Genomic DNA, 25,419 nt, shown 5'->3' with positions numbered 1-25,419 from the left:
TTTTTATATGTTGCTTGTTTAGGTAGATTGTTTCTTAGCCATTAAAGAAATGCTTTTTTCTTGAAAAGTTATTTAAATTGCTTGACGTAAGAGAAAAGGCACACTTATATTTTTAACAGTTGCTCTTCTGATTTTCTTGAGTACTTTGCAGCAAAATATGTGAGTAGATTAAAAAATATGTACTGAATTCATATACTTTTCGCAATGCATATTAAGAGTGGCTTTTCAGTGTTCACATTTGAATTTTAATAGAAACCCACATTGGCAACTTGTCTTCATAGGACATATAAACAAATAGGTGGAGGTGGCAGACCTATTTGTGGTTGTGTAGAGAGGAGGGGAAGATTGGGAAGGAAATGAATTTTGTGTAGTAAACCCTTGAAAGTTAACATTAATTAAAAATGCCCCTGGAGAGACTGTTAACCTGTTCATTTTCCACTTTAGATAAGAATGGCTATTTTATAACTGCAGCATGTCTTGACATTGCTCCTTTTCCATAATGAAGACGGTATTGGGAAGAGACCTAATTCAGGATTTTAGTTGATAGAATAACTGATTTTTGGAATAGCAATTCGGAAATCATTTAAGATTTTACATGAAAGTTTTAATCCTAGATGGATACCATTTTTGGTACCTTCTGCATGGATTTGAATTTTCTAATTTTACTGGGAGGGTAGTTGGAGCAGAGTAACTGTTAATCAGTTGCCTGATAAATTTCCAAACTAGGTAGCCAATCTAGTATTGCAAAGCTACATTAAAAAATACCTTTCTTTCTATTCCTGTGTGTGTAGACAGCAGAAACATGGGTTTCTTAAAATCCATTCTGCTTTGTATACAAATTTACATTTTTATGTGTCTGTTACTGGATTTTTTTTGCCTCCAGACTAAGAGGATTTACCAGTGAACTCATGTAAACAAGTCCACGATATTATTTAGCTGAAATGACTGGATTTTCACTGCTGTGTTGGGCCAGAAGTAAGAAACCTACTACTTTCAAGGAAAAGAATTGAATGTTTTTTTAGATGTCCAGATTAATTCTTTTATGTATACAAGATAAGAATCAGAACATTCTTTTCCTTCTTACTAGATAATGAATTTACATATTTCATCTTATGATTCAGGACCTTTAAATAATTAGGATTGTTCTTTTTTAGCATACAGTCAACTTCAAGTTATCCAGGGGTAGGGGGACATGGATACGTTACTGAATAACACCATATAATTTGAAACCACATAATGGAAAGCTTTGTATTGGACAAAGGAACAGCTTACAGGGAATGCTCTTGGGTGTCTTTGGCACTAAGAGGTGGAAATGGGGATCCAAGAGGTGGGAGAGAGATGGAAAAGGTAGGTAGGGGAAGGTATTTAAGGCAGCTTTGTCTCTCTCTCTCTCTCTTTCTCTCTCTCTCTCTCTCTCTCTCTCTTTTTTTTTTAAATCACCCCAGAGACTATAAGACAACTACAGTCTTCTGGGATAGTGGGACTCAAAGTTGCAATAATGCCCCTCAACCCCTAGTGTCCTGTCTCAGGGAATCTGAAGTGGCACAAGAGGCCTAGGGCGCTGGGAAAACCTTTCCCTCTCACCTCCCCATCTCCTCCACCAATAAAAATATTTCTTCCTTCTTCCCCTCCCCCCAAATCAGTGTTAAATTCTTTTTAAAACTCCTTAGAGATGTAAATCTATTAAAAGTAGACCTTACTCTGAGTTACTTAAATCAGTTAATCATTTAGATTACCTAAACTTCATTGAAATTCTTAGAAATAGGAATTTTAGTGTCAGGGAAATGGAGAGGTAATTTTGGAACACTGGGCACTCCCAGGAAGGTCAGTCCTGGGTGAGTGGTGGAAGTGGGGGGCTTTGGACAACCAGAGGGCAGCATGATGGTGCTGGGAGGCTGGGCAGGGGGATGACCAGGAGGTGGGAGAGGAATGCATAAGGGTGGTGGGAGGGCCAAAGACAAACTGTGCCTTCTTTGCAATTTTGCCTAGGGCCCTGGTGGTGGCAACCGCCTGTGTGCCACTGAAAATCGTGCCGATGCCTGGCATACTGCATAAATGGAAGCAGGGTACCGCGTGAGTTGAAACATTGGTCACACTATATAAAGTTTGTATATGTGAATCAGTGTAACTCATACCCATGTAACTGGGGGTCTGACTGTATTTGGATTTTTCTGATAAGGCATCATGGGCTAAGGAAAAGAGCCCTGGGCTGAGACTCAGGAGACCTGGTTTCTAGCCCCAGCTGTACCTCTAATTATAACCTTGGGTAAGTCGCTTAACCTTTTTTGCCTCAAGTTAAATCAATAATTTGTTAAATGGGAAACCAAACAATTTCCTATGTTACACTTAGAAAGTATTGAAAAATAATTATATTGTAAGCTTTTTAGAAGAGAGGAACCATAAGTAGATATAAATTAGTATATTATCTGAAGTTTGAGATACATTAAACTTTATAAATACTTTTCTGTTTCAGTTGTTAGCGTTAATAGAAGGGAGAGGGATAATTTATTTTCCCTGAATGTAGTCCATTTGAAAGTAGGGAGGAGTAGCAAAGGAAAATTCGAGCAGCAGTTTGAGAACTCTTTGTGACAGTTGGAGGAACTCTTGTGTCCTTTCACAGGCTGTAGTCATTTCTTCGGAGTTAGGTTAATTGCAGGGATGTCCCTTAGCTAAAGCCCTATTGCCAACACATACAATTTGGTTATAAGTCTCTGCTCCCGACCCCAAAAAGGCCTGGCAAGGTGCAAGGGATAGGAATTAAACAAAATTGAGGATATGAATTTAGATTACATCCTAAGTTTGGAAACTAGGGAATTTACAGTAAGCGGTTTTGAGGACTCTGTACATTTTAATTACTTAACAACCTTTAAATAGAGATCATCTCTGAAAGGTTAAAACAGGCCAGGAATGGCATCACCTCTCTCCCCACCCCCACATCCCCTACCCCAAACAACTAGTAGACTAATAGAGTATAGAATATGGAATAGAATTTTATAGCATCATTAGTTGCCCATTATGGCTAGGAAATGTTGAGGGCAAGTTAAAGCTCTCAGATAATTTTACCTGTTTTTCAGGGTAATCTTTCTAACCATACAATGATGTACTTCCTCAGTTAATAGAGTACATTTCATCATAATTTAATATTTCTGCTAATCAGTTATATTATACAATAGTTTTCTGGAATCTAAAATTAAAAGGATACTACTCATCCTAGGAGATAGCCAGGAAAATAGAGTTCAGAAAATAATTTACTTGTTCTTAATGTAAGTTTAATGGTACGTAAGTGTTGAACCTGTGGGACAGTATGACATTGCTGCCTTTCTGCGAAATGAATAATTGAATCCAAGATTGAAGTAGTGTTTTCTTCAGTGGATTTTCTTCATAAAATCATCTTTACTGTAATCTGTGTTCCTTGACTTGTCATCAACATTGAGAGCATTATTTTTATTTTTCTCATTAGCATAATGAACCATATTTATTTCTTGGTCAGTTGTAAGCCATTCTTCTATTCTACTTGGATTGTTCATTTTAAGTGAAGGAGGCATAGCCTTTGATGTACAAGCACACATTTTAAAAAATAATGGGGTGTATCTTACTCCAGAGCTTGTAAATTCTTTTAACGTAAAAATTTTAGCAAAAAACAAAGGCTAAACAGTAGTTAAACATAAGCCTAGTAAGAGTTTTAGTAAATATTTGACTTCCATCAGAGGTCCAGGCATATCAAAACATTGAAAGCTCTGCTAACATCCATATAGTAAATCTGTTGTAAACAAACTTTAACTCATTTTGCATTTTGAACTCTGAATATTTCTGTCTGCAAGACGGTCCAGAAAATAAGAATAGTATCATTTCATATAATCTTGTATTGTCCTTGGGTTGTCTGTAGCTGTTTAGCTGTCTTCAAGGAAGCCTATGCAAGAGAGCCTATGCTCTCTTTTACTTAGGTAAATAAGTTGGAACCGAAGAAAAATCATTTTGTCTATCACTGCATAAGCTCTGTAAGCAGTAAGTAAATGATTTGGTTTGGATAAGATGTCCTACAAGGAGAAATGGTGAGCTGCATGTTCAAGATAGGTAGCAGGAACTCAAGGGCAAATTGAAGTCATGGATCATGGTCGTTCAGTGAGTCAGATCGTGTTCATTACCAGGTGATTTCATACAGACCTTAAAGCTTGAAGTTGCTGAGTTCAGGCAAGTGGTGGGGTTACAAAGATAGATGGCTTTGAACTGAAGGTCACTAAGTGTAGGCAAAACTGTGATAAATGAGGCAGATGCTCCTCAAGAATGAAATTCTAGAAATGAAATAGGTTGAATCCTAAGAGCCTAGGGCTGTTATGTTAGTATAATCTATCAGAAAGTATAAGTGATTGTACTTGTCCACCTTATTCATTCTTAATAAGAAGTCGACTAAGAAGATGAAGAAAGTTGGAACATTTTGCTGGAGAAAGAATGAGGGAGTGAGAGAGGGTACATTTCTGATGGGACTCTTACAAATTCAGCACCTACAGAAAAGTCATTCTGTTCCTTTTGATTTAAATTCTCATACACTAGTAGCTGCTAGGGTAGAAATTGGAAGGCAAGGCCAAAATACATCAGTTAATCAATTTTTGTAAGGTTAATGAGGTAATAGAGAAAAGTAGTTTGTAAACACTGAATAAATGTCATATTTTGCTGTTTAACATGGGCTAGAGAAAGGAGTCTTCAGAATTTTTTTCTAAAAAAAAACTCTCACTAGATACTGATCCATATGTTCTAATTTAGTTGTGAACCGTGTGCGGTGATGTTTGACCTGTGTGATTCAAAACAAAAAGAATTTAACAAGCTGCCTTTGCTGAGTGTTTTGTCATGTCTCCTGAATGCATGGTAAATTGTTTTGTTTTATCTTCTTGAGACCTCAGTTTTTTCTTTCAGAGTTAAACTTTCCAAAGTTTTGCCCTTCAGTCAGATAGGTTGGATAATTATTGGATAGTATCTTCATTATACTTAGTTGCTCACTGCTTCTTTATTCTGTCCTACTATTAGATTACACAGTAGACCATTTTTCAGTTATATTTTAGGTCAGGATTGGCACTGTGGCCCACTTGGCTTTTTGTAAATAAAGTTTTATAGGAACACAGCCGTGCCTATTTGTGTACATACTGTCTATGGCCGTTTTGCCTTAAAACAGAGTTGAGTAGCAAGAGACATAGGGCTCTAAGCTTAAAATGTTTGCTATCTGGCCCTGTAAGAAAAAGCTTATTGGTCACTATTCTAGATGAGTGATTCTCAAAGTGTGATCCTTAGACCAGCAACTTTAGTAATACCTGAGAACTTGTTACAAATGCAGATTCTTGGGTCCACCCCAGATCAACTGACTCCAGAAATTCTGGGGATTGGGAGCAGTAATGTATGATTTAAGAAGCCTTCTACATGACCCTGATGCACATTAAAGTTTGAGAAACCCTGTTCTCTAGGTAAATGTTTCCTGAATATTAGTCACACTACCACATTGACTGTTTTTTACTCTGTTTTCTGTTTTTTAATATTTTCTTTATTTCAACTCACTTTCTAAAATTTAATTTTAAAATGAAAATTTATGTCAGCGGAAAAATACAGTGAGAACAACATGGTATTTTAAGAGGTAACTTAGACTCACAAAAAAAGAGAGATAACCTAGACTGTGTTGTCACGTTGTGCTAAACATTAGAACTTGTTAGGTGTTAAGCACTAGATGGACTTCGTGTACTTTTAAACTTAATCGTGATAAAGAATCACCACTAAATGAGTAGTGCTTAAAATGTTGGTGAAATCCTGTTGGTAAAATCATACAACACCTAAAATCATCTTTTGTACAAATCTCATACTCTGGAATGAAAATTGTAGTTGTTCATATGAAAGAAAAAGCTGCTTGAACTGTACGTACCCAAGGCCGGAAGTGGAAATAACTGACCAGAAGAAAAATATATACCTGTGAGATGGAGAGTTCTAGGAGTCCCTAGAGAGGTTCATCTAGACTTCTAGGGTGACATTACCTCATTTAGCTTTTATTCTCACCTCTCCAATAGTGTTTTGGTCTACAGTGACCAGTGGTTTTGCAGGATTTCACCAACCTGTGGGAATGTGAAAAGGTGCCTGGAGGTGGGAAAAGTTGCTTATCAAAGATAACCCCTGGACTAGAAACTGGGGCGGGGTGGGGGGGAATGGCTGTGGTTTTACATTGTGGACAGGAGAACAGCGGGACATGCTTGTTAAGATAATAGTGGATTCATCTCAGGTTCTAGAAACCATGCGTTCGTATTTTGAGAAATTCCCATGTTATTTAATTTGCCTCTTAGTGTTTAGAGGGATACTTCCCCTAGGCATGGTGTTCTGTATACTTATTGGCTGATGTGCTTTAGGGTATAGTAATTGTTGATAAGAATAGAATTTTTCTTTCCTGAATATCTCCCAAGTTGCTGAGTTGATTTAGCTATTCCTTTCCTTAGAGATTATGGACATATTTGTTTTCTTATCTTTTGTCTCTGCAGTAAAGAGTGATACAAGACTAACCTTAGAGGGACTGAAAGTCTAGTAGGGAATGAAGATTACTCATGAGCAGTTACGTTTAATTTTAAGTGATGAGTTCTGTGATGCTGATTATAGGGGCCTAATTTTGCAAATACTGTTTAAAAATACAAAAGACTCTCAAACACCTATAGGAGTAAACAGATGTTATTTTGTATGTTTTCTTCAAATTAAAAAAAAAAAACCAAAGCATTACAAATGAAGTTCCTTCTCTTCGCTTCAGAGTCACAGTCCTTTCCCCAGAGGCAATCCTTGTGAATTTAGCGTGTATCCAATGTGACACAGTATTTCTCCTGTGTCGTTTCAGTAGTTAGAAGGCTCAGTCTCCTTCATGGTAATCTCTGTTTTTCATTTTAACTTCCTTTATCATTGAGATGTCTGTCACTTCTGTCTTTTGATATTCTCATTTCTTTTCCTTTTTTATTTCTTCATTATTTTTTGATTTGGGGAGGCTCCTACTTAGCTTTCATAGCTATAGCCAACCAGTGAGAACTTGTCTTTTTGGTAAATTAGCCAATCACTTTTTCTTTGGTTCTTTTCAGCTATTTCTTCATAGCCAGAGATAGCTTTCGTTACTTCTAATTTTGTGTATAGAAAGTTGTGGATGAGGGGCGCCTGGGTGGCGCAGTCGGTTAAGCGTCTGACTTCAGCCAGGTCACGATCTCGCGGTCCGTGAGTTCGAGCCCCGCATCGGGCTCTGGGCTGATGGCTCAGAGCCTGGAGCCTGTTTCGATTCTGTGTCTCCCTCTCTCTCTGCCCCTCCCCCGTTCATGCTCTGTCTCTCTCTGTCCCAAATATAAATAAACGTTGAAAAAAAAAAGAAAAAAAAAAGAAAGTTGTGGATGATAGAAGGCACCAGATACCCAAAGTACAAGTGTTACTGTATCAGAATTGCAGCTCTGCAAGTAAGTATCAAAATACAAAATTTAGCAGGCTGCAACCTTTTAATGACTAATTTTCCTTTATGACTTGTATCATAATAACAAATTCTGTATAATCTAGAACTTAATTTTTAGGTAACAATTTATTAATAAGGCTTTTCTGATGTGTTTAAGTCCAAAAGGAGAAATCTATTGACAGATTTCATGAAGTATGTATTCCACCACTACCCCAGCCAGTGGCCAAGACTCTGCTTGTGTAATGAGAGAAGATATAGTTGTGGCAAGGGGTGGAATAGAGCCTTTGGAATGTAGCTACTTTAGTATTTCTGTTCTCACATTTCCATCACCATTCTGTTAGCTCTTAAATATCATGCAAGCTTTTTCACCTAATACAAAGGTTATTTCCCTGTCTCATTCTTTATAATTTGTTACAGGGATTTTTATAGACAAGTAGACTGGTAGATTTAAAAAGTTGTTTTAGCATTATTGATCTTTGATCATAATTGGTAAGAACGAACTTGTTCTAGAAATTTATTCTACAATGGGCATTGCATTTTTTAAATGTTGGGGTTGTCTTGGGGCTTCTGGTGGGGGTAACAGTACCTATTTGTAATTCTAAACCTATAGGATCATATGCAAAGATTAGGAGGGATAGCCTTTCTGTACCATATAGTACCCTTACTTTTGCATTTTCCGGGGTAAAGGAAATTTTCTCCTATTCACTCAGTATGATTTTATAAGTTCTGTTAGATAGAAGTGACTTGATATTACATTTGGGAGGGAGAATACCGTAATTGGTTTTTCCCACTGCCACCTTCGGCTGAGTACATTTTCTTTCCTTATGTAGTAAATATATTCTTGAAAAGTTTGACGTGTATCAAGTCACATTAACTGTTTTCAAAGCATCTGTAATCATAATATGCTAAGACATGGTAGTGAGTCCTTTTATAAAACAAATTCTATACTTTGAAGTATGTAAACATGCGGTGAATTAAACTGAGTGTATTTGTTAACAATTACATGGAGTAATAGATTTTTTAAAAGAATAATTACAAAAGAGTTCTTACAGATGAGTTTTAAGGCTGAATTCTAAAGGAACAGCAAAGGTAGGTGGGAGAAGTTAGTAGTTGATGAGAAACTTCAAGGAGGGTGTAAAAGTAAATCGGTCCTTCAGTGTAGTAGGCACTATGCAGCAGTAATCACCTGCTTTTACCTCTGAACACAAGGGTTTACTGAGGCCGGGCAAGTTTCTCCCTGCCCTAGACTAGAAATTGGCTATGGGTCTTTATATAGTTTCCTTGTTACTATATGGACTCAGTAGCTACTACGAGAAATGGTGGTAAGAAGGTGAAGCATTTCTCTGTGTTTGATGATTTGAGAGCACAGGGAAATGAGAAGCTTTAAGCGTTTGGTTATTAGATGCCTGTCTTTCTTGCTCTGCTTTCCTCTCACTGAAGGGGTATGCATTTTATTTCAGGGGGAATGTGCCTACTCTGTCCTAAGCCATTGGTGACACTTGGCCCATAATAAGTGTACCTGCGGGGAGGGCTTTTCTTTTTCTGGCCCCATTTATAAGCCAGGGGTTACTTCCATTTGCTTTGTGTGCTGTTGAGTTTTATTCTCTCTGGTTTCCCTAAGCTAAGCTCTAAGCTAATTCTATACAAAAGAAATATTAATTAGTTGTTTTAATAAGTTGCTTGCCATTAATGCCTGATAATATGCAGTAAAATAAGGATTCTGCATACCATTATATATGTCAAATATTACAGACTTTAAGGTTCTTTTAATTACAATACTAAACTCAGTTCACTTTTGCTTAGCCTTCACAGTTGTTGATCACATAGCATGGTCATCCACTCACAGCTTAAAAAAATACAGGGAGCATCGGAGAGAATGGGTAAAGTAAAATTTTGATGTTTTTAAAATAGCACCTAAATCTATGAAAGTTTATTTGATTTATTGTTTGTATGGGAGGGAGAGGGTGGGTGGTACTGGAGGGAGGGTGGGGGGTGGGCATTGGTAAAATAGCATGCACCATGTAAAACAATGTCAGATACGATATAGGCTGGTTTTCATTGTTACTAGTACAATTTAGGTCTTAAGTCTGTTTCAGAAAAGGTAGGACCATAAAATAGTGGTGTTGGCATTTTGCAGTGGGCTTATTTTTCCCTCCCAACAGATTGGAGGGGATTTTGAGAATAGCAATATTTGAGTACAGTTTGGACAGGAGCCGCCTTTTTAGAGCGGCCTGTTGGCATTCCCCAAGTGAAACTGCTTTACTGCCATGTTAGGCCCTGTTAACTTGCTGAAAAACTTTTGAGAGGAATATTAGGCATTCCACTTTTTATTGTACCCCTGCAATCAGGTATTCCCAAATACAAATTACAATTTGTGAAGCTCATGAAGGGGTTGAATCAAAGAGAGAGGTAAAATAAGTTTTTACTCTGAAGTTAGTTGCTTGGTAGGAAATATTGACAGAAATTTTGATGCTTGCATTCAGATGAAAGGCACTTTGCCCAGCAGAGTTCTCAGTCAAGTTTCTTATTCTACAAACTTGGCATTGTAGGTATGTACAAAGCCTAATTAATGTAGAGGTTATAGGGCAGAGCAACCTCCATACTTTTATGGTTAGGACATTGTGTTGCTATTAAATCACTTGATCTAATCTCTGCCCCATAATTTTTAAACTTTTTTTTTTTTTACTTTGTTTATATACTAAAAATCTGGATTGAAGAAAAAAAATGAAAAAAATTAAGAAATCAGGTATTACCCACACAATATTCTGACCCCAACTTTGCTCTTCCCTTACATTGAAGTCATTTGCCAAAGTAAAATAAGACTTGCTGTGTTTACCATTTCCTAAGCCTTTCTGCCTCTATAAACTTTGTCAAAGATAATACTCCAGTTTGGAATGTTCTTCTTCTTTCCTGTGGTTTAAGTCCTATCTTTTCTTTAAAATTGGGCTTCTACTTTTTGCATGAAGCCTTTTTTCTAACCTCTCCATCCTTGGTGGCCATTCTGTAGCGTCTTAGAAGTATTGAAGTACTACTGTTAGTGAAACCCATTTGGCACTCGGGTCATGCTACCTTTATTACTTGTTAAATGTCCTCTTTCTCTCTCAGAATCATGGACTCCTTGAGGGTAGAGAGCTTCTAATTATATGCCTATTTGTAGCCCCATTGACTAGCCCAGAGGAGATACTTTCACTAATAGGTTTGATTCTGTGATTTGGATCCAATGTTAGTGTAAGAAGGTAATTGTTTTTTCATAACTCAGGTAATTTTTATATGAATATAGGCCCAGAAGACCCAAAGATAAAGTATATTGAATTCATAAAGTAATTCTTTGTATTCAAAGATTTGATTCATAATTGTTTTTTATTAATTGTAGTCTCCCTCCCCCGAACAACCCCCCCCCCCCCCAATGGGCACTGTTTTACCAAGTTTCTTTTGAAAAACATGGTTTGGGCCAGATACCTTGACAGAAACCAAAATTACCAGTATTTTTATTTTAAAAATTCTTTGTTGATTTAGCCAAATTATACTTCCATGGTATATGCCCAAATAAATTAATGAAATACTGCTTGGTAGTGTAAACGAATTATTTTAAAATGTTAACCTTAAGACTCTTAAGTAAAGCTTTAAAAATACAAATAAACAGATACTTAGTTGCTAGTTCCTCAGGATATTTCTGTATCTTAAATTATTAGGGGTTTTATTATTTCATTGTCTTAAAGGTTTCTGTAATGCATAGGCTGATATTTGATAGCTGTATTTATTGTGTTTGCAGTTATCAAATGTTTTTAGAGCAAGCATTTTGAGGCACTGAGAAGTTACTTTAAAACACTTTTTGGCATTTATAGAAGTAGATTCTTTTTGTAAAAACTCATCAGAGATAGTCTTTGCTAAATTCATATTTGGAATTGTTTATATTTCACCTGATAGCTGTGTCTTCAGGGCACATATATCTTAATATTAGATTTAATGTTGTGATTTCTGAAGCAAAAACAGTCGCCCTACTTCACAAATGTTTGATTAGTAAGATTCCTAAGAACCTTGATTTTATTCTAAAGCCTGGTTTATAATAATCTTGAGCCATTAGTTTGACATAGCATTGAAACAGTACTCTTGTTACATACTAAAAAGCTTAGATATTATAGCAGGGAGAGTCCTAGATATGAAAGGGTTTTTTTTTTCCTACTTAAAACCTACATGATCTTTAAGTTTCTTAATATAATTTGGGTAGAGATTTTAAATAAGACAGTTTTTCTTACATGCCAGTAAGCAAAAAATGTCTAGTATATAGCATTGCCTTTCTGGTGTGAGCTTAACTTATTCTAATGTGAACTTAGGCCCTCCCCAAAATCTAAAATGAGGTAAAATTTTTTTAAAAAGCATTTTTTAGGGGCGCCTGGGTGGCGCAGTCGGTTAAGCGTCCGACTTCAGCCAGGTCACGATCTCGCGGTCCGTGAGTTCGAGCCCCGCGTCAGGCTCTGGGCGGATGGCTCAGAGCCTGGAGCCTGTTTCCGATTCTGTGTCTCCCTCTCTCTCTGCCCCTTCCCCGTTCATGCTCTGTCTCTCTCTGTCCCAAAAATAAATAAACGTTGAAAAAAAAAAATTAAAAAAAAAAAAAAAAGCATTTTTTAAAAACCCCAGTTGGCCCACAGAGCATTTCCTAGAGTTCCAGCATTGGACTTTTTCCTGTGGTCAATCATATTCTTTTGTAGGGTTACACTTGTTAAGTCAATATTTTGAAAAATAAAACACCCTGATTTTGTTCACTTTTGTTTTCATATACAAGAATCTTTACAGTCAACATGTACTTCTAGATGCTGTATTGAAATTGCTGGCAGAGTCTATTCTATACAAACTGAACAATCTGGCCCCTTGTTTTATTTGTAAAGGTTCAATGTATCTATGCCTGCCTACTTCAATCTGCAAGGGAGTGTCAGAAAGGCCCCGCATTCGCCGAGCCGTGAGTTATCACTAACTTTTCAGATGTGTTAATGAATGTGGAACAAAAGCAGTTGTGTTTAAAAGGAAAAAAGGACCATCAAAATAACCTTTATTATAGTAGCAGGCGTGAACACTAAATGATTTATTCCAAATTGTGGTGTCAAAAATAACCTACTTTAACTAGAGACTAGCCTCTAGAAAACCTATTGTTGAACTGCTCTGAAGCTATCATTTTAGCTATAAATTATTTTTCTTAAATATAATATACCCTGATTGCAAATTAGAGTGTTAAGTCTTTTTAACGGAGTTAAAACAATTTGAACAAAATCTTACCCCACCTGAAAATGACATATTTAGTTGACTGCATTAAGCTCTTCAAATAAGACCATGTGAAAGGGGTAAAGGCTTAACCTTTTTGTTGCTCACATGTAAAAAACAAATTAAATAATTGGATCACTTCCTAGATGAGTTTTTGGAGTGCCCCAGGCATCACATGAAGTACAGAGGTTTTTATAATCTCTTTTGGTACCAACAGTTCTCGCTTCAGTAATTCATCAGTAGGTTTTCATTCATCAATGATGGTATCAATTTAAGGCTAAAATAAAACACATTTCTTAGGGTTGATCATTCTACATAGAGGAAACATCCTTAAGAGATTCCCCCCCCCCAAAGAGATTCTAAGCAAAAAAATTGTAACTAACATCTATATTTTGTTATTAGAGCTAGTTACCTTTATTTTTCTTAGACTCTTTAAAATTTGAGTTAGATAGGCCTATTTGATTAGCAGGTTGGATGCTTCTGTTGCTTAGGAGGTATATTGTGTTATATGAAGACAATAAATTTAAATGTACCCAGTTTGGCCATATATAGCACAGACCACCTAAAACGTGAAGGTATGGTACCTTTGGAGGCATTAAAGTTAACGTTTCATTTAGGCAATGTGCCTTTGTTTGACTGGTGTGTAAGTCCTTCTTCCAGGTTTGTACACTCTTAAACACGCTATTCTACCCTCTCTAACTCATCCCAGCAGCAAATGGGAGACACTTCAGCTGGAACAAAATAGTGGAAGAAATGGCGTCTGGGGTTCAGTGGGGATTCGCAGTGTGTATGCAATGTTTGCAAGATTACTTTTTATGTTTTTCAATTAATGTAAATAATTACAAAATAAATCTATGCTTAGCGTCAAGTAGGGAACATTGTATACCAGTAGAAACTCTCCTAGTGGGTCTGCTGCAAGTCGCTTAACCTCTTGGGGCCTCAATTTCCTCATCTGCAGTTTGAAGGAGTTGGACTCAATAATCTTTAAAGTCCATTCCTGCTCTGTATCCTATGCTTTTCTGAAGTACTCTGTTAACAATGCATTGCTTTCCCACTTTGACTATTTGAATTATATTTGCAGTACACATACTGCAGCTGCATGTCTAAAATAGTTTTTTCATGGGATATTATATAAAAAACTAATCCCTCTTGAGCTGATTTATAAATATATGTGTGTATAGCCACACAGAAAAAGCTAGTGATAGTAGGGCTCTCAGAAAGTAAGTATTTTCCAGTTGTCTAACCTTGAATGTTATTAACTTTCCTATATTACAGGAGATACTACTCGCCAACGAATCAAATTCAGTGATGACCGAGTGTGCAAGAGTCACCTTCTCAACTGTTGCCCCCATGATGTCCTCTCTGGAACTGTACGTATTTATTAAATCTATTGTTTGATTATTGGTATCCTTCGAAAATGAACTACTTGATAAAGACTTAATTCCTTGTCAAGTTATTATGTGGTGATTTTTTAAAACACTGTTAGAAGAGGTATTTGCATCCCTTATATTGTTTGAGTTTCCCAACTGCAAAAATGGGATTCCTCCCAAAAGTAGTTGCTGTGCTTTATCATTTTTTCCTTCTTCAGAGCAGTTTTTGGAAAAGCCTTTCTTATTTGGAATATAGAGGCAATTACTGCACTATAGTTGCGCTTTTAGTTCCAAAATAATATAAATGATTTTTAAAATAGTTTTTTTTTTTTTTTTTACCGTTGGGCAGAGTAGACTTTTATCCAAAGCATTATATATTAAGATTTGTGCACGTTATATTGTGGAACTCATAGTGGAGAAAACATTTTAGTAAATACTTAAATTCACAGAGCTTAATTTGCTAGTAATGTTGTCACTTAAATTCATTTTATATTGCTGACTTCTAATGTAAAAGCTCGTTTAATTTAGATGCTATATCTAGTCATGTTGGTTGACCTTGGAGTATCATCATTTTTTTATTTTTCATCATTTTAATTTGAAAGATAAACCACATGATGATGGACCTGTTTAAATGGAACAAAGGATCTGATTTCCTGACTTGATGTGGTTGAAATGGTTACTCACTGTAAGAGCTTCCCTTCTCTGGGTAGCTGTGATGGCAGCTAAACATTTAGTTGGCTTTATTTCTCATTTGCCTGAAATGATGAAAAGCTTTCTGATTTCCATTTTCAGAAGTGATGAGTTCCTGTAGTTAAATTAGTCTAAATGAATGGTTTCTTCTTAATAGGAAGAATTAAATACCTCTAACAGATAGATACCAAGGCATATGCAGTAGGAAACACTTTTGTCTTATTCCAATAGGAAAGACTGTGGAAACTGTATTATGTTAAAAGGAAAAAGAGAGCCTACGTTTAAAAACATGTAATACTTGAAATTTTTTTTTTTTTTTTTAAGAATAACATAAGGTAAGAAATTAGATTCTGAGCATTTGAATTAGAACTATGACAGATAAGTTAGCCCTTGTATCTACTGGGTAATGTATTTTCTACTGTGATATAAAACATTTGAAATGTGAAAAATCGACAATTATCTGTAGTATCCTTTGATTCTTCTTACTATTGTAGTAAATTTAACAAAGTCATTTTATTTAATGGCTAAGTTAATCACTTCAAATAGATTTTGAGAACGGGATTAATTACCAAAATGACAAATTTAGTTTTATTTTTTTTTAAGACTTAAAACCAGCCATAGCAAGACTTGGACACTGCTATATTCTTCAGATATGGCATTATTAGTAAGAATCACAGTTGTGCTTTACATTTTATAATGTACATAGGCAATTACGCTCATTTCTTAAAACTATTTTGTGAGGTAAATGATTCACAGCCTTAATGTTCGTAGGTGAGTTGCTCAAAATCACATAGTTCTGTTGATTTAAAGTAAAACTGGGACCAAAACTGAATTTTATTCAGCATGTTTTCTACTCTAGGGAGTACTTAATTTTTCATATGTTAAATAAAAAAAGATGAATGGTTGGTCTTGGACTTTGCTTCTTGTAAAGTTCTTGTCTGGTAGATTTATAAGATGCACATTTTCTCAAATGTTAACATCTCTGAAATGCACATTAAAAAATTTTTTTTTATGTTTATTTTTATTTTTGAGAGAGAGTGCAAGCAGGGGAGGGGCAGAGAGAGAGAGAGGGAGACACAGAATTCAAAGCAGGCTCCAGGCTCTGTGCTGTCAGCACAGAGCCTGACATGGGGCTCAAACCCATGAACCCTGAGATCATGACCTGAGCCGAAGTTGGACGCTTAACCGACTGAGCAACCCAGGTGCTCCAGAAATACACATTTTAAATTGATGATAGAAAAAGTATGAATTGGTTACTTTTTCTTATGGTACAGAATTGAATGCTGAGGCTTAAAATTGATGGTGCTTGGATTATATTAAAAACAGTTAACAAAAGCCCTTCTACATGTACTTGTCAGGGAAACTGTGGATGAAAATACCTCATTTTGTCAGTGTAATAGGCAAGAGATTGTCGTATGTAAGAATGAGATTAAGTAGTTGTGAACCTCTTTGAGAATTAATCAGAACTTTATAGATTGGCTATAGGACTTTGTGAGAATCCAGGGTTATAGAGTGGTCTCCTTGAGAACTCAAAACTATCCATAGTGTGACTTTCTCATGACCCTTATTAGGAAAAAGAGCTATTTATAACAGTTCATCCTGTGTACAGATGGTTTGTAATTACATAGTTATGACTTCTTTAGCAACCAGTCTCTGTAGAACAACTCCTTTTCTGGCATAGTCTATTCATACATTGTTAGCCTGTTTTCATTTGCCTTTACATTGAAATGCCTGCTTCTCTTTTGTTGTTGTTGTTTTAACAAATTAGATGAAAAGAACTGAATGGTAACTCTTAATTTTATAATGCTTTTTCTTTGTTGCATAACTAAAGTTTACCCTTTGCTCAGATTTGTCACTTCCAACAGAATATGACTCACTAATACTCTAGATTATTTAGCAGAATACACAGAAATGTATTCTCTGGCATTTTTGGAGATGGAGAGTGTGATTTCTAAAAACGTACTCACAGCTATTAGTATGGAATATTTTTGGAATTTAGTTTGGTGAAAATGCTCTGTAACATTTTACCTTTCAGTAGTCTGATACTCTGGTATAACTAATTCATAAACTAATAAGAGGAGGTCAGGTGTACAACAGAGAGGCAAATAATTGTGTATATGTTTATTTGGCGTATGATTTTTAAAGAAGTGCGACTGTTTCTTTATAACTGAGGAAGCTGCTTTATTTTAAAGGCTTGGGTTATTTTCATATTCCTCTATAATAGTGTCTTGTTTTAGTCTCATTCATTGCCTTCTTTAGACACGCTTGGTTTCTTCCTGTTCTAGTCACTATGCAAACAGTAGGCAGCATCTGCTTTCAGGTCAGGCAAAACAGAAACCTAAACAAAATTGTCCTTTTTTTCTCCTAAATACATTATTTCTGGTACATACCTTCCCTGAAGAAAAATAAGTATATTGAAGTGCTCAAAAACATATCTTTCAGTCTGGTTCCTTGTGATCTAGGAAAAAGATGTGTAGTAGTAATAATTTATAGAAGCATTAAATCCAAAGCAGAGATGGTAACAGAAGCTTGAAATTAAGATCTACAGAGATGAAAATGTACACTCTTGGGGCGCCTGGGTGGCTCAGTCGGTTAAGCGGCCGACTTCGGCTCAGGTCACGATCTCGCGGTCCGTGAGTTTGAGCCCCGCGTCGGGCTCTGTGCTGACAGCTCAGAGCCTGGAGCCTGTTTCAGATTCTGTCTCCCTCTCTCTCTGCCCCTCCCCTGTTCATGCTCTGTCTCTCTCTCTCTCAAAAATAAATAAACGTTAAAAAAAAAATTTAAAAAAGAAAGTGTACACTCTCATGATGTGCCTGTCCTAAAATCAGAAATGGCCACTACTAATTTTATTATAGCCATCATAGTACAGTTGTAGGATTGACAGGCGTCATGATTATAGTAGAAGGTCGTTATTTCATAGATGGGAAAAATTAAGGCTCAGAGAAGCTGTGCTTGTCAGATGTCTGACAGAATTATAGAAACACACACGAATCTTAAGAGCTATTTAAATCTCCTTTAAAAAAAATGTTTCTGTTAATTTTTTAGATAGCACATTTACTTAAGGCAGTGACTTGTAGATGCTTCTGAAATGTCCTTGGAGGCATTTCATGCACTAAGAACATGGGGACAGGCCAGTCTTTACTATTTGAACTAGAATTTTACACATTTTAAGTATAGAGCTTTTCCATGAAAGTTTGTTTAAGTAAAGAGATTCTACTGCTGAGAAATAGAATTTAAAGTTTAAAATTGAGAAATATTAAGGGACAGGGATAAAGTAAAAATTTTCTCTGTCTTTTTGAAGTGATTAGGTAGGATTATTAGTTTCAAAAATTCTGAGTTGATTTTATAGTGCCCCAATAGGTTCTGAGATCATGACGTGAGTCGAAGTCAGGAGTTGGACACTTAACCACCTGAGCCACCCAGGCGCCCCTATCTAAAGTGTAGTTTTTACTAATTGAAACTCCTTTATTGTTTCTCTAAACTATTCTGTTTAAGGGCTGGTCTAAAATCAGTTACTTGGATACATACAAACCTGAACTTTAAAACTGCTGCAGTCTTGGTAGTACCTATGTAAGAGATCCATGAAAGTATGGAGAAGAAGAATAGGTGGTAAGAAAGAAAAACCACAAAATTTTCTCAACCAGCCACTAGAATGTAAGTTTCACAGTAAGAACAGGGATGTTTTGTGGAGCGCGGTGTCCCCAGCATCTAGAACACTGTCCCTCCGTTGTGTTGAATGAATAATTGATTTACCCAAAGTAGAACACTAAATAAATCTGTTACAGAACTAACTTAAGTTTCAAGAGTTAATGATTGTTAGTGGAAATGTGTTTTCTTGCAACTTCTGAGGAGCTGGGCAGTATCTTGGGTTCTTTGAGCTGCTGATTAGAGTATGACAGCAGTAGTTTCAAATGCAGATGTGGAAAATTGGTTTGTAGATAAGCAAATCAACAAATGGTTTGTTTAGGGCTGCTTTGGTATTTTTTTTATTTCTTTTCTTAATGTTTATTTTTGAGAGAGTGCATGGGGGGACGGGGGTGGGGAGGACACAGAATCTGAAGCAGGCTCCAGGCTCTGAGCTGTCAGCACAGAGCCCGACGTGGGACCCAAACCCACAAACTGAGATCATGACCTGAGCTGAAGTCAGACGCCTAACCCATGGCCACTCAGGCGCCCCTGCTTTGGTATTTTTTTAAACAATTGTTTTTAACATTAGCCCACATTACTGACTTGATTTTTTTTTTTTTTTAATTTACATAACATTTCTAGAGCCTTCCCACTTTGTGAAAATTCCAGTTTTTGCAACCTAGGTTTTACCAGTTTTGGCTTTTGAAGTATATTATATATAATGTCTTCATATCAAGCAGGTTTGCTGTTTGTATTTTCTTCTCAGTCTGTTAAAAAAAAGTATGCGTTTCTTTTTTCTCATAGTATTATAAAAATATGCATTTCTTTAACAAGCACTTGGAGAAACTGCCTAAACCAAAAACACCTTTGGTATCCAGGAAGTCAGAGGCACATTAAAAGCTTCCCACTGAGGGGCGCCTGGGTGGCGCAGTCGGTTAAGCGTCCGACTTCAGCCAGGTCACGATCTCGCGGTCCGTGAGTTCAAGCCCCGTGTCGGGCTCTGGGCTGATGGCTCAGAGCCTGGAGCCTGTTTCCGATTCTGTGTCTCCCTCTCTCTCTGCCCCTTCCCCGTTCATGCTCTGTCTCTCTCTGTCCCAAAAATAAATAAACGTTGAAAAAAAAAAAAGCTTCCCACTGAATAATTAAAACTTTAAAAACCAAGCCCTCAATATTGTTTATAGCTTTATTGGCAAAGTAGCACATGAATATCCTAAACTATTCAACTTGGGGTACATATAACCTTGGGAAGTAACCTTTTTTTTTCATACTGAATAATATTGCAGTCATTCATTCTATATACTTAAAATAATACACTTGAGGCTTGTGGAAGTGATTTTTTTTTTTAATTTTTTTAACATGTTTTATTTATTTTTACGAGACAGAGCATGAGCAGGAGAGGGACAGAGAGAGGGAGACACAGAATCCGAAGCAGGCTCCAGGTTCTGAACTATCAGCACAGAGCCCAATGTGGGGCTCGAACTCACAAACCATGAGATCATGACCTGAGCTGAGGTCAGATACTTAACTGACTGAGCCACCCAGGCACCCCTGAAGTGATTTTTTTTTTTTTTAAAGGTGATCCAGAGACCATGTATTCTGGAATCTTGTTATAGTTTTAGTATGACTTTAGTTGAGGTTGCTCAGCATATTTGTTACTTAGATTAATGGCTAAATACAAATACAGGGACACCTGGGTGGCTCAGTTGGTTGAACGTCTGACTTTGGCTCAGGTCATGATCTTGCAGTCTGCGAGTTCAAGCCCCGCATCAGGCTCTGTGCTGACAGCTCAGAGCCTGGAGCCTGCTTCAGATTCTGTGTCTCCCTCTCTCTCTGCCCCTCCCCGACTCATGCTCGCTCGCACGCGCTCTCTCTCTCTCTCTCTCTCTCTCTCTCTCTCTCTCTCTGTCAAAAATAAATAAACATTAAAAAAAAATTTAAAAAAATACAAATACACAGTTGACTGCTGACCAGCACAGGTCTAGGGGTGCAGAGCCCTGCACAGGCATAAATCCCTGTGTAACTTTTGACTTCCCCAAAACTGAACTACTGATACCCTGTTGTTGACTGGAAACCTTACCAATAACATTAACAGTCCATTGGCAATATTTTGCATGTATTGTATGTATGTATTATATACTGTATTCTTACAATCAACCAGAAAAAATATTAATAAAGTCATGGAGATATATTTACAGTATGGTACTATAAAAAAATCTACATATAAGTGGATCCATAGCAGTTCATTAAAAAAAAATTTTTTTTTAATGTTTATTTTTGAAGAGACAGAATCCGAAGCAGGCTTCAGCCTCTGAGCTGTCAGCACAGAACCCAATGTGGGGCTTGAACCCACAAACCATGAGATCATGACCTGAGCCAAGGTCAGCGCTCAATCGACTGAGCCACCCAGGCACCCTTTTTTTAACTTCTATAATAGAAAATTTCAGCTATAAATAAAAATATAATTGTGTAATGAATTTCATGTACCCATACAGCAACTTCAATAAATCTTTTACCACATAGCTGCCTTATTTATAATCACTTATGTCCTTTGGTTTGTTTTTTTGAAGCAAATTTTAAATCTTGGACTTAACCTGCTAGGATGAGTCTTGAAACAGTATAAAGTAGTAAAGATCAATTTTTTGGGGGCGCCTAGGTGGCTCAGTTAAGCGTCAGACTTTGGCTCAGGTCATGATCTCACAGTTTGTGGGTTCAAGCCCTGTTTTGGGCTCTGTGCTGACAGCTCAAAACCTGGGGCCTGCTGTGGATTCTGTGTCTCCCTCCTCTGGCCCTCCCTCACTCATGCTCTGCCTCTCTGTTTCTCTCTCAAAATAAATAAACATAAATTTTTTTTAAGCAGATTGTTTTTCATAGTTTGGTACATGATTAACATATTTGAGTGTCACATTTACTTCTCTGTACAATGATTCTCAATAAATGCTTATTACCTGAGAACCTCAAATCATCCTCCAGGTATTCCTTGAATTCTTCAGATCTGTTTTAGAGATAGGTACAGTTTTGTAAACTGCGTTTTAACAAGTCTGAGGAAACTAGTGTCTCTCTGAAGCTATTTAATGAAAAAGAGAGGATGGAGTTATAAATGTATCATTTGGAGGATGAAGACAGTGAACACAGAATGGAACAAGCCCATGATAATAAGTGAAAACTCGAAACAAATATTTGTTGTACGGGGATTAAACTACAAACATCAAGCAAACTCACAGATTGTCTCACTGGAAATACTTTTTTTTTTAGTTTATTTTGAGAGAGAGCCCATGCACATGCAAGGGAGGGGCAGAGAGAGGGAGAGAGAATGGCAAGCAGGCTCTGTGCTGTCAGCATGAAACCCAACATGCGTCTTGATTTCACTGAGCTGTGTGATCATGACCTGAGCCCAAATCATGCGTTGGACGCTTAACTAACTGAGCCACCCAGGTGCCCCTGGAAATATTCTTTAAATTGATGAATTCTACCTTGATGTGCAAAGACAGATGTCTTAAGAAAAATCCTTTTTGGAGCGCGTGGGTGGCGCAGTTGGTTAAGCGTCCGACTTCAGCCAGGTCACGATCTTGCGGTCCGTGAGTTTGAGCCCCGCGTCGGGCTCTGGGCTGATGGCTCAGAGCCTGGAGCCTGTTTCCGATTCTGTGTCTTCCTCTCTCTCTGCCCCTCCCCCGTTCATGCTCTGTCTCTCTCTGTCCCAAAAATAAATAAACGTTGAAAAAAAAAAACAAAAAACTTTAAAAAAAGAAAAATCCTTTTTAGTTTGACGATTCTCATTAAGGGAACTTGTAAAAGCATTTTTGTTTGTTTTTTGACCTGTATAGAGTTAAATATCTTGAATGTATTTTGTCCCATAGACATGGCTGGTCTACAGGATCAAAAAATATAGGCATAAATATTAATTTATTTGGATAATTTTATTTGTAAAATTTCCAAATTTAGGTTTTTCTGTTTTTTCCCTTTTATGATATTTATTACAGTGTTTGGAGTAATGGCATTTAAGTAATATTGAAATTAAGAGGAGGAAGAAATAGAAAAAAGGGAGCAAGAGATACTAGGCTAGTGAGGGCTGAATGGAGAAGGTAAAGGATTTACAGTAAAGATTAACAAAAAAATTTTCTCCAAAAGGTGATTTATTTTTTCATCTCTTTGGGAGTGGTACTGATTGCTGTGAACAACATTCATTCATTCGCCTAACAAGTACTTATTGAGGACATACTATGTGCGGTGTTGGGGATACAGAAGTGAACACGGGTTTCTCCTTTAGTGGTAGGAGCTTGCATTCTGATGTTGGAGACACACACTAAGTGAAAAGAAATAATGTGATTTCAGGTAGTGATTTAAGTTGCCAGAGGAAAAAACGCATGGTTAGGTAATTTAGACAGTCTGAGACAGTGGTCCAGAAGCTACTCAGGGTGGTTAGAGAAAACTTTTTTGATGAAATGACATTTAAAGAGATCTAAATGTTAAGAAATTTAAGCCAGTCATTTCTAAGTGGAAATAAACTTAGTGTATGTTGCTTCCCCACAGAAACTTTGGGTGTTTCCCTGTTATACATATGGCCCCCAATGTAAAATCCTTAGACCAATCTACCTCTTCCTTCAATGGATAAATCAGTTTGGTCCTCTCTTTTTCCCAGACTGATTAAAAAAAAAAAAAATTTTTTTTTTAATATTTATTTTTGAGAGCGAGAGCGAGACAGAGTGTGACGGGAGGGGCAGAGAGAGAGGGGGAGACAGAATCCGAAGCCGGCTCTTGGCTCTGAGCTGTCAGCACAGAGCCCGACGCAGGGCTCGAAGTCACAAACTGCGATCATGACCTGAGCCAACGTCAGATGCTCAACCAACTGAGCCACCCACGCGCCCCATTTACCAGACTGATTTATTCATTGTTGTCTATTTTCCTTCCCCAGTGTGCTGCTTATTTTTGCATCTCTTTCTTTTCCTGGGATAACTTTTCTCCTTTACACATTTGAATCCTGCTTGGCTTAGTACGTGTGATTGCCTAAGCCTGTAGCTGTTTAGCCTCTGACCCCTTCATATAGCACCTGCTCTCCATACTGCTGAATAGGCACTTGTTAGTTCATCTTGTTTATATATGTGTTCTCTCTCTGTCTTGTCTCCGACGGTATAGTCTTTGTAAAGCAAGGATTTTTGTTTTAATGTTACCTAGATATCTTTGCATATGTTGGTTTGAAATGGATAAGAAAGTATTCTCTGCTATGTTCATCAAAAAACATTACCAAGGGGCTTCTGGGTGGCTCAGTTGGTTAAATGGCTAACTCTTGATTTGGGCTTAGGTCATGATCTCACAGTTTGTGATTTGAGTGCTGTGTTCAAGTTCATTGTGCTGAAAGTGCAGAGCCTACTTGGGGTTCAGTCTCCTCTCTGCCCCTTCCCCGCGGGCGCATGCAGATTCTCTCTCTCAAAAAAAAATTAAATAAATCCAGCAACCACCAATATTAAGAAAAGCTAGAAGAGGAGCTTTATTTTTCTTTATCCACTCAGGGAAAAATGGCCTTGGAAGTGGAACATACGAGTGGGAACAGGTAGTTACTAAATAGGAAGTGGTAAAAAGCAGGAACTACTCTGCATGCACAGTGTGCCCCTTCCCTCTTCACCCAATAGTCATGTTGGACTTGTTAGTTTGAATGCCAGGATTGGAATTAGGAAAGAAAAAGCTTAATTTATTTATGTGTTTATTTATTTTAAATCTTTATTTTTGAGAGAGAGAGTGTGAGCAGGGGAGGGGCAGAGAGAGAGTGGCAGACACAGAATCTGAAGCAGTCTCCAGGCTCTGAGCTATCAGCACAGACCTGACGCAGGGCTTGAACCCACGAACTGGGAAATCATAACCTGAGCCGAAGTCTGAGGCTTAACTGGCTGAGCCACCCAGGCGCCCTACTTAATTTTTATTTTATTTTTTATTTTTTGTTTTTAATTTTTTTTCAACGTTTTTTATTTATTTTTGGGACAGAGAGAGACAGAGCATGAACGGGGGAGGGGCAGAGAGAGAGGGAGACACAGAATCGGAAACAGGCTCCAGGCTCCGAGCCATCAGCCCAGAGCCTGACGCGGGGCTCGAACTCACGGACTGCGAGATCGTGACCTGGCTGAAGTCGGACGCTCAACCGACTGCGCCACCCAGGCGCCCCTAATTTTTATTTTTTAAGTTAATATGGCATAACTTAAACTCATACCCAAGTTTTGTTATTTCAAGGGTTTGCCATATTAGACTTTCTCTTGTTCTTGAGCTGGGGCTTAACTCAAACATTGAACATGTATGGAAGAGAGATTTTACAAATGTGAAGAGAGAAAGTGAAGGTGCAAGAAGAATCAAAATGTAGAAATGTAGGCAATTTGTTTTAGAAAATAGCATTGGCATTGGAAGGTATATGGAAGGGTTCAAATGGCCACAGGTTTGTATTTCCTGTGCTCTCTGTCCTGCTGTCATGTCACTGTTTCACTTGTTCTCTAGCTGGTGTGTATTCCTTTTAGCACTTTACCATTGTTGCTATCTATTCTTTGATTCCTTGCTATTTTTCTACTGTGAATTATTTATCATATTTCTATGTCTTTCACTCTTGAGACTCTTAAAATAGTGTAAGACAACATCATAAAAAGACAAGTGGGAAGAATTATTTTAAACAGACTAAGCAGTATAAATAAGTGAATGAATTAAAACCAGGTTAAATAACAGTGAAACTATTGCTCTAATGAACACAGGTTTTTAGAAAGTTAAATAAAAATTACCAAGCAGTGGGGTTTGTTTTTAAATTTTAAGTATGATAATAGAAATTTATACTGTTCTTCCCCAGCATTCTTCCTCACCTTCCTTAAATTTTCCTGTGGCAGTATACTATTATCTTGCAGGTGGTACTGTTCTTTAGAAATAGTTTTCAGAATTTTGTTAATAAATTGACTTAGGGAGGTCAGATGTGGGGTTTCTATATAATTTTTTAAAGAGGGTCTCCTAGAAGAATAATTGAGATATAATTCTAAGGAGAAATATGTCAGTCTGTCTGTTTGGAAAACTTAA

The 25,419-nt window shown here is 37.1% G+C and overlaps 1 protein-coding gene across 12 annotated transcripts in view; it reads left to right on the top strand.

The window, feature by feature from the left end:
- The window catches only part of LUC7L2 (LUC7 like 2, pre-mRNA splicing factor), a 58,627-nt gene that overhangs the window by 1,351 nt on the left and 31,857 nt on the right, over positions 1-25,419 (top strand). Inside the window, exons 1-5 of one of the 12 annotated variants that reach the window (XM_040471808.1) lie at positions 4,842-4,863; positions 9,245-9,321; positions 12,328-12,398; positions 13,407-13,480; positions 13,973-14,067. In XM_040471808.1, coding sequence (XP_040327742.1) covers positions 4,857-4,863; positions 9,245-9,321; positions 12,328-12,398; positions 13,407-13,480; positions 13,973-14,067 — 324 coding nt within the window. In that variant the 5' untranslated portion in view covers positions 4,842-4,856. Of the gene's footprint in view, positions 1-1,989; positions 2,074-2,140; positions 2,267-4,841; positions 4,864-7,491; positions 9,322-12,327; positions 12,399-13,406; positions 13,481-13,972; positions 14,068-25,419 lie in introns of those variants that run through there. The other 11 variants (XM_040471807.1, XM_040471809.1, XM_040471806.1 and 8 more) reach the window with 11 other exon arrangements.

Source organism: Herpailurus yagouaroundi, unplaced genomic scaffold (genome assembly GCF_014898765.1).
Source record: "Herpailurus yagouaroundi ecotype Mexico unplaced genomic scaffold, PumYag 100, whole genome shotgun sequence".
Taxonomy (NCBI): Eukaryota; Metazoa; Chordata; class Mammalia; order Carnivora; family Felidae; genus Herpailurus; species Herpailurus yagouaroundi.
The sequence above is the reverse complement of the archived record's forward strand: the minus strand, read 5'-3'. Positions and strand labels throughout refer to the sequence as shown.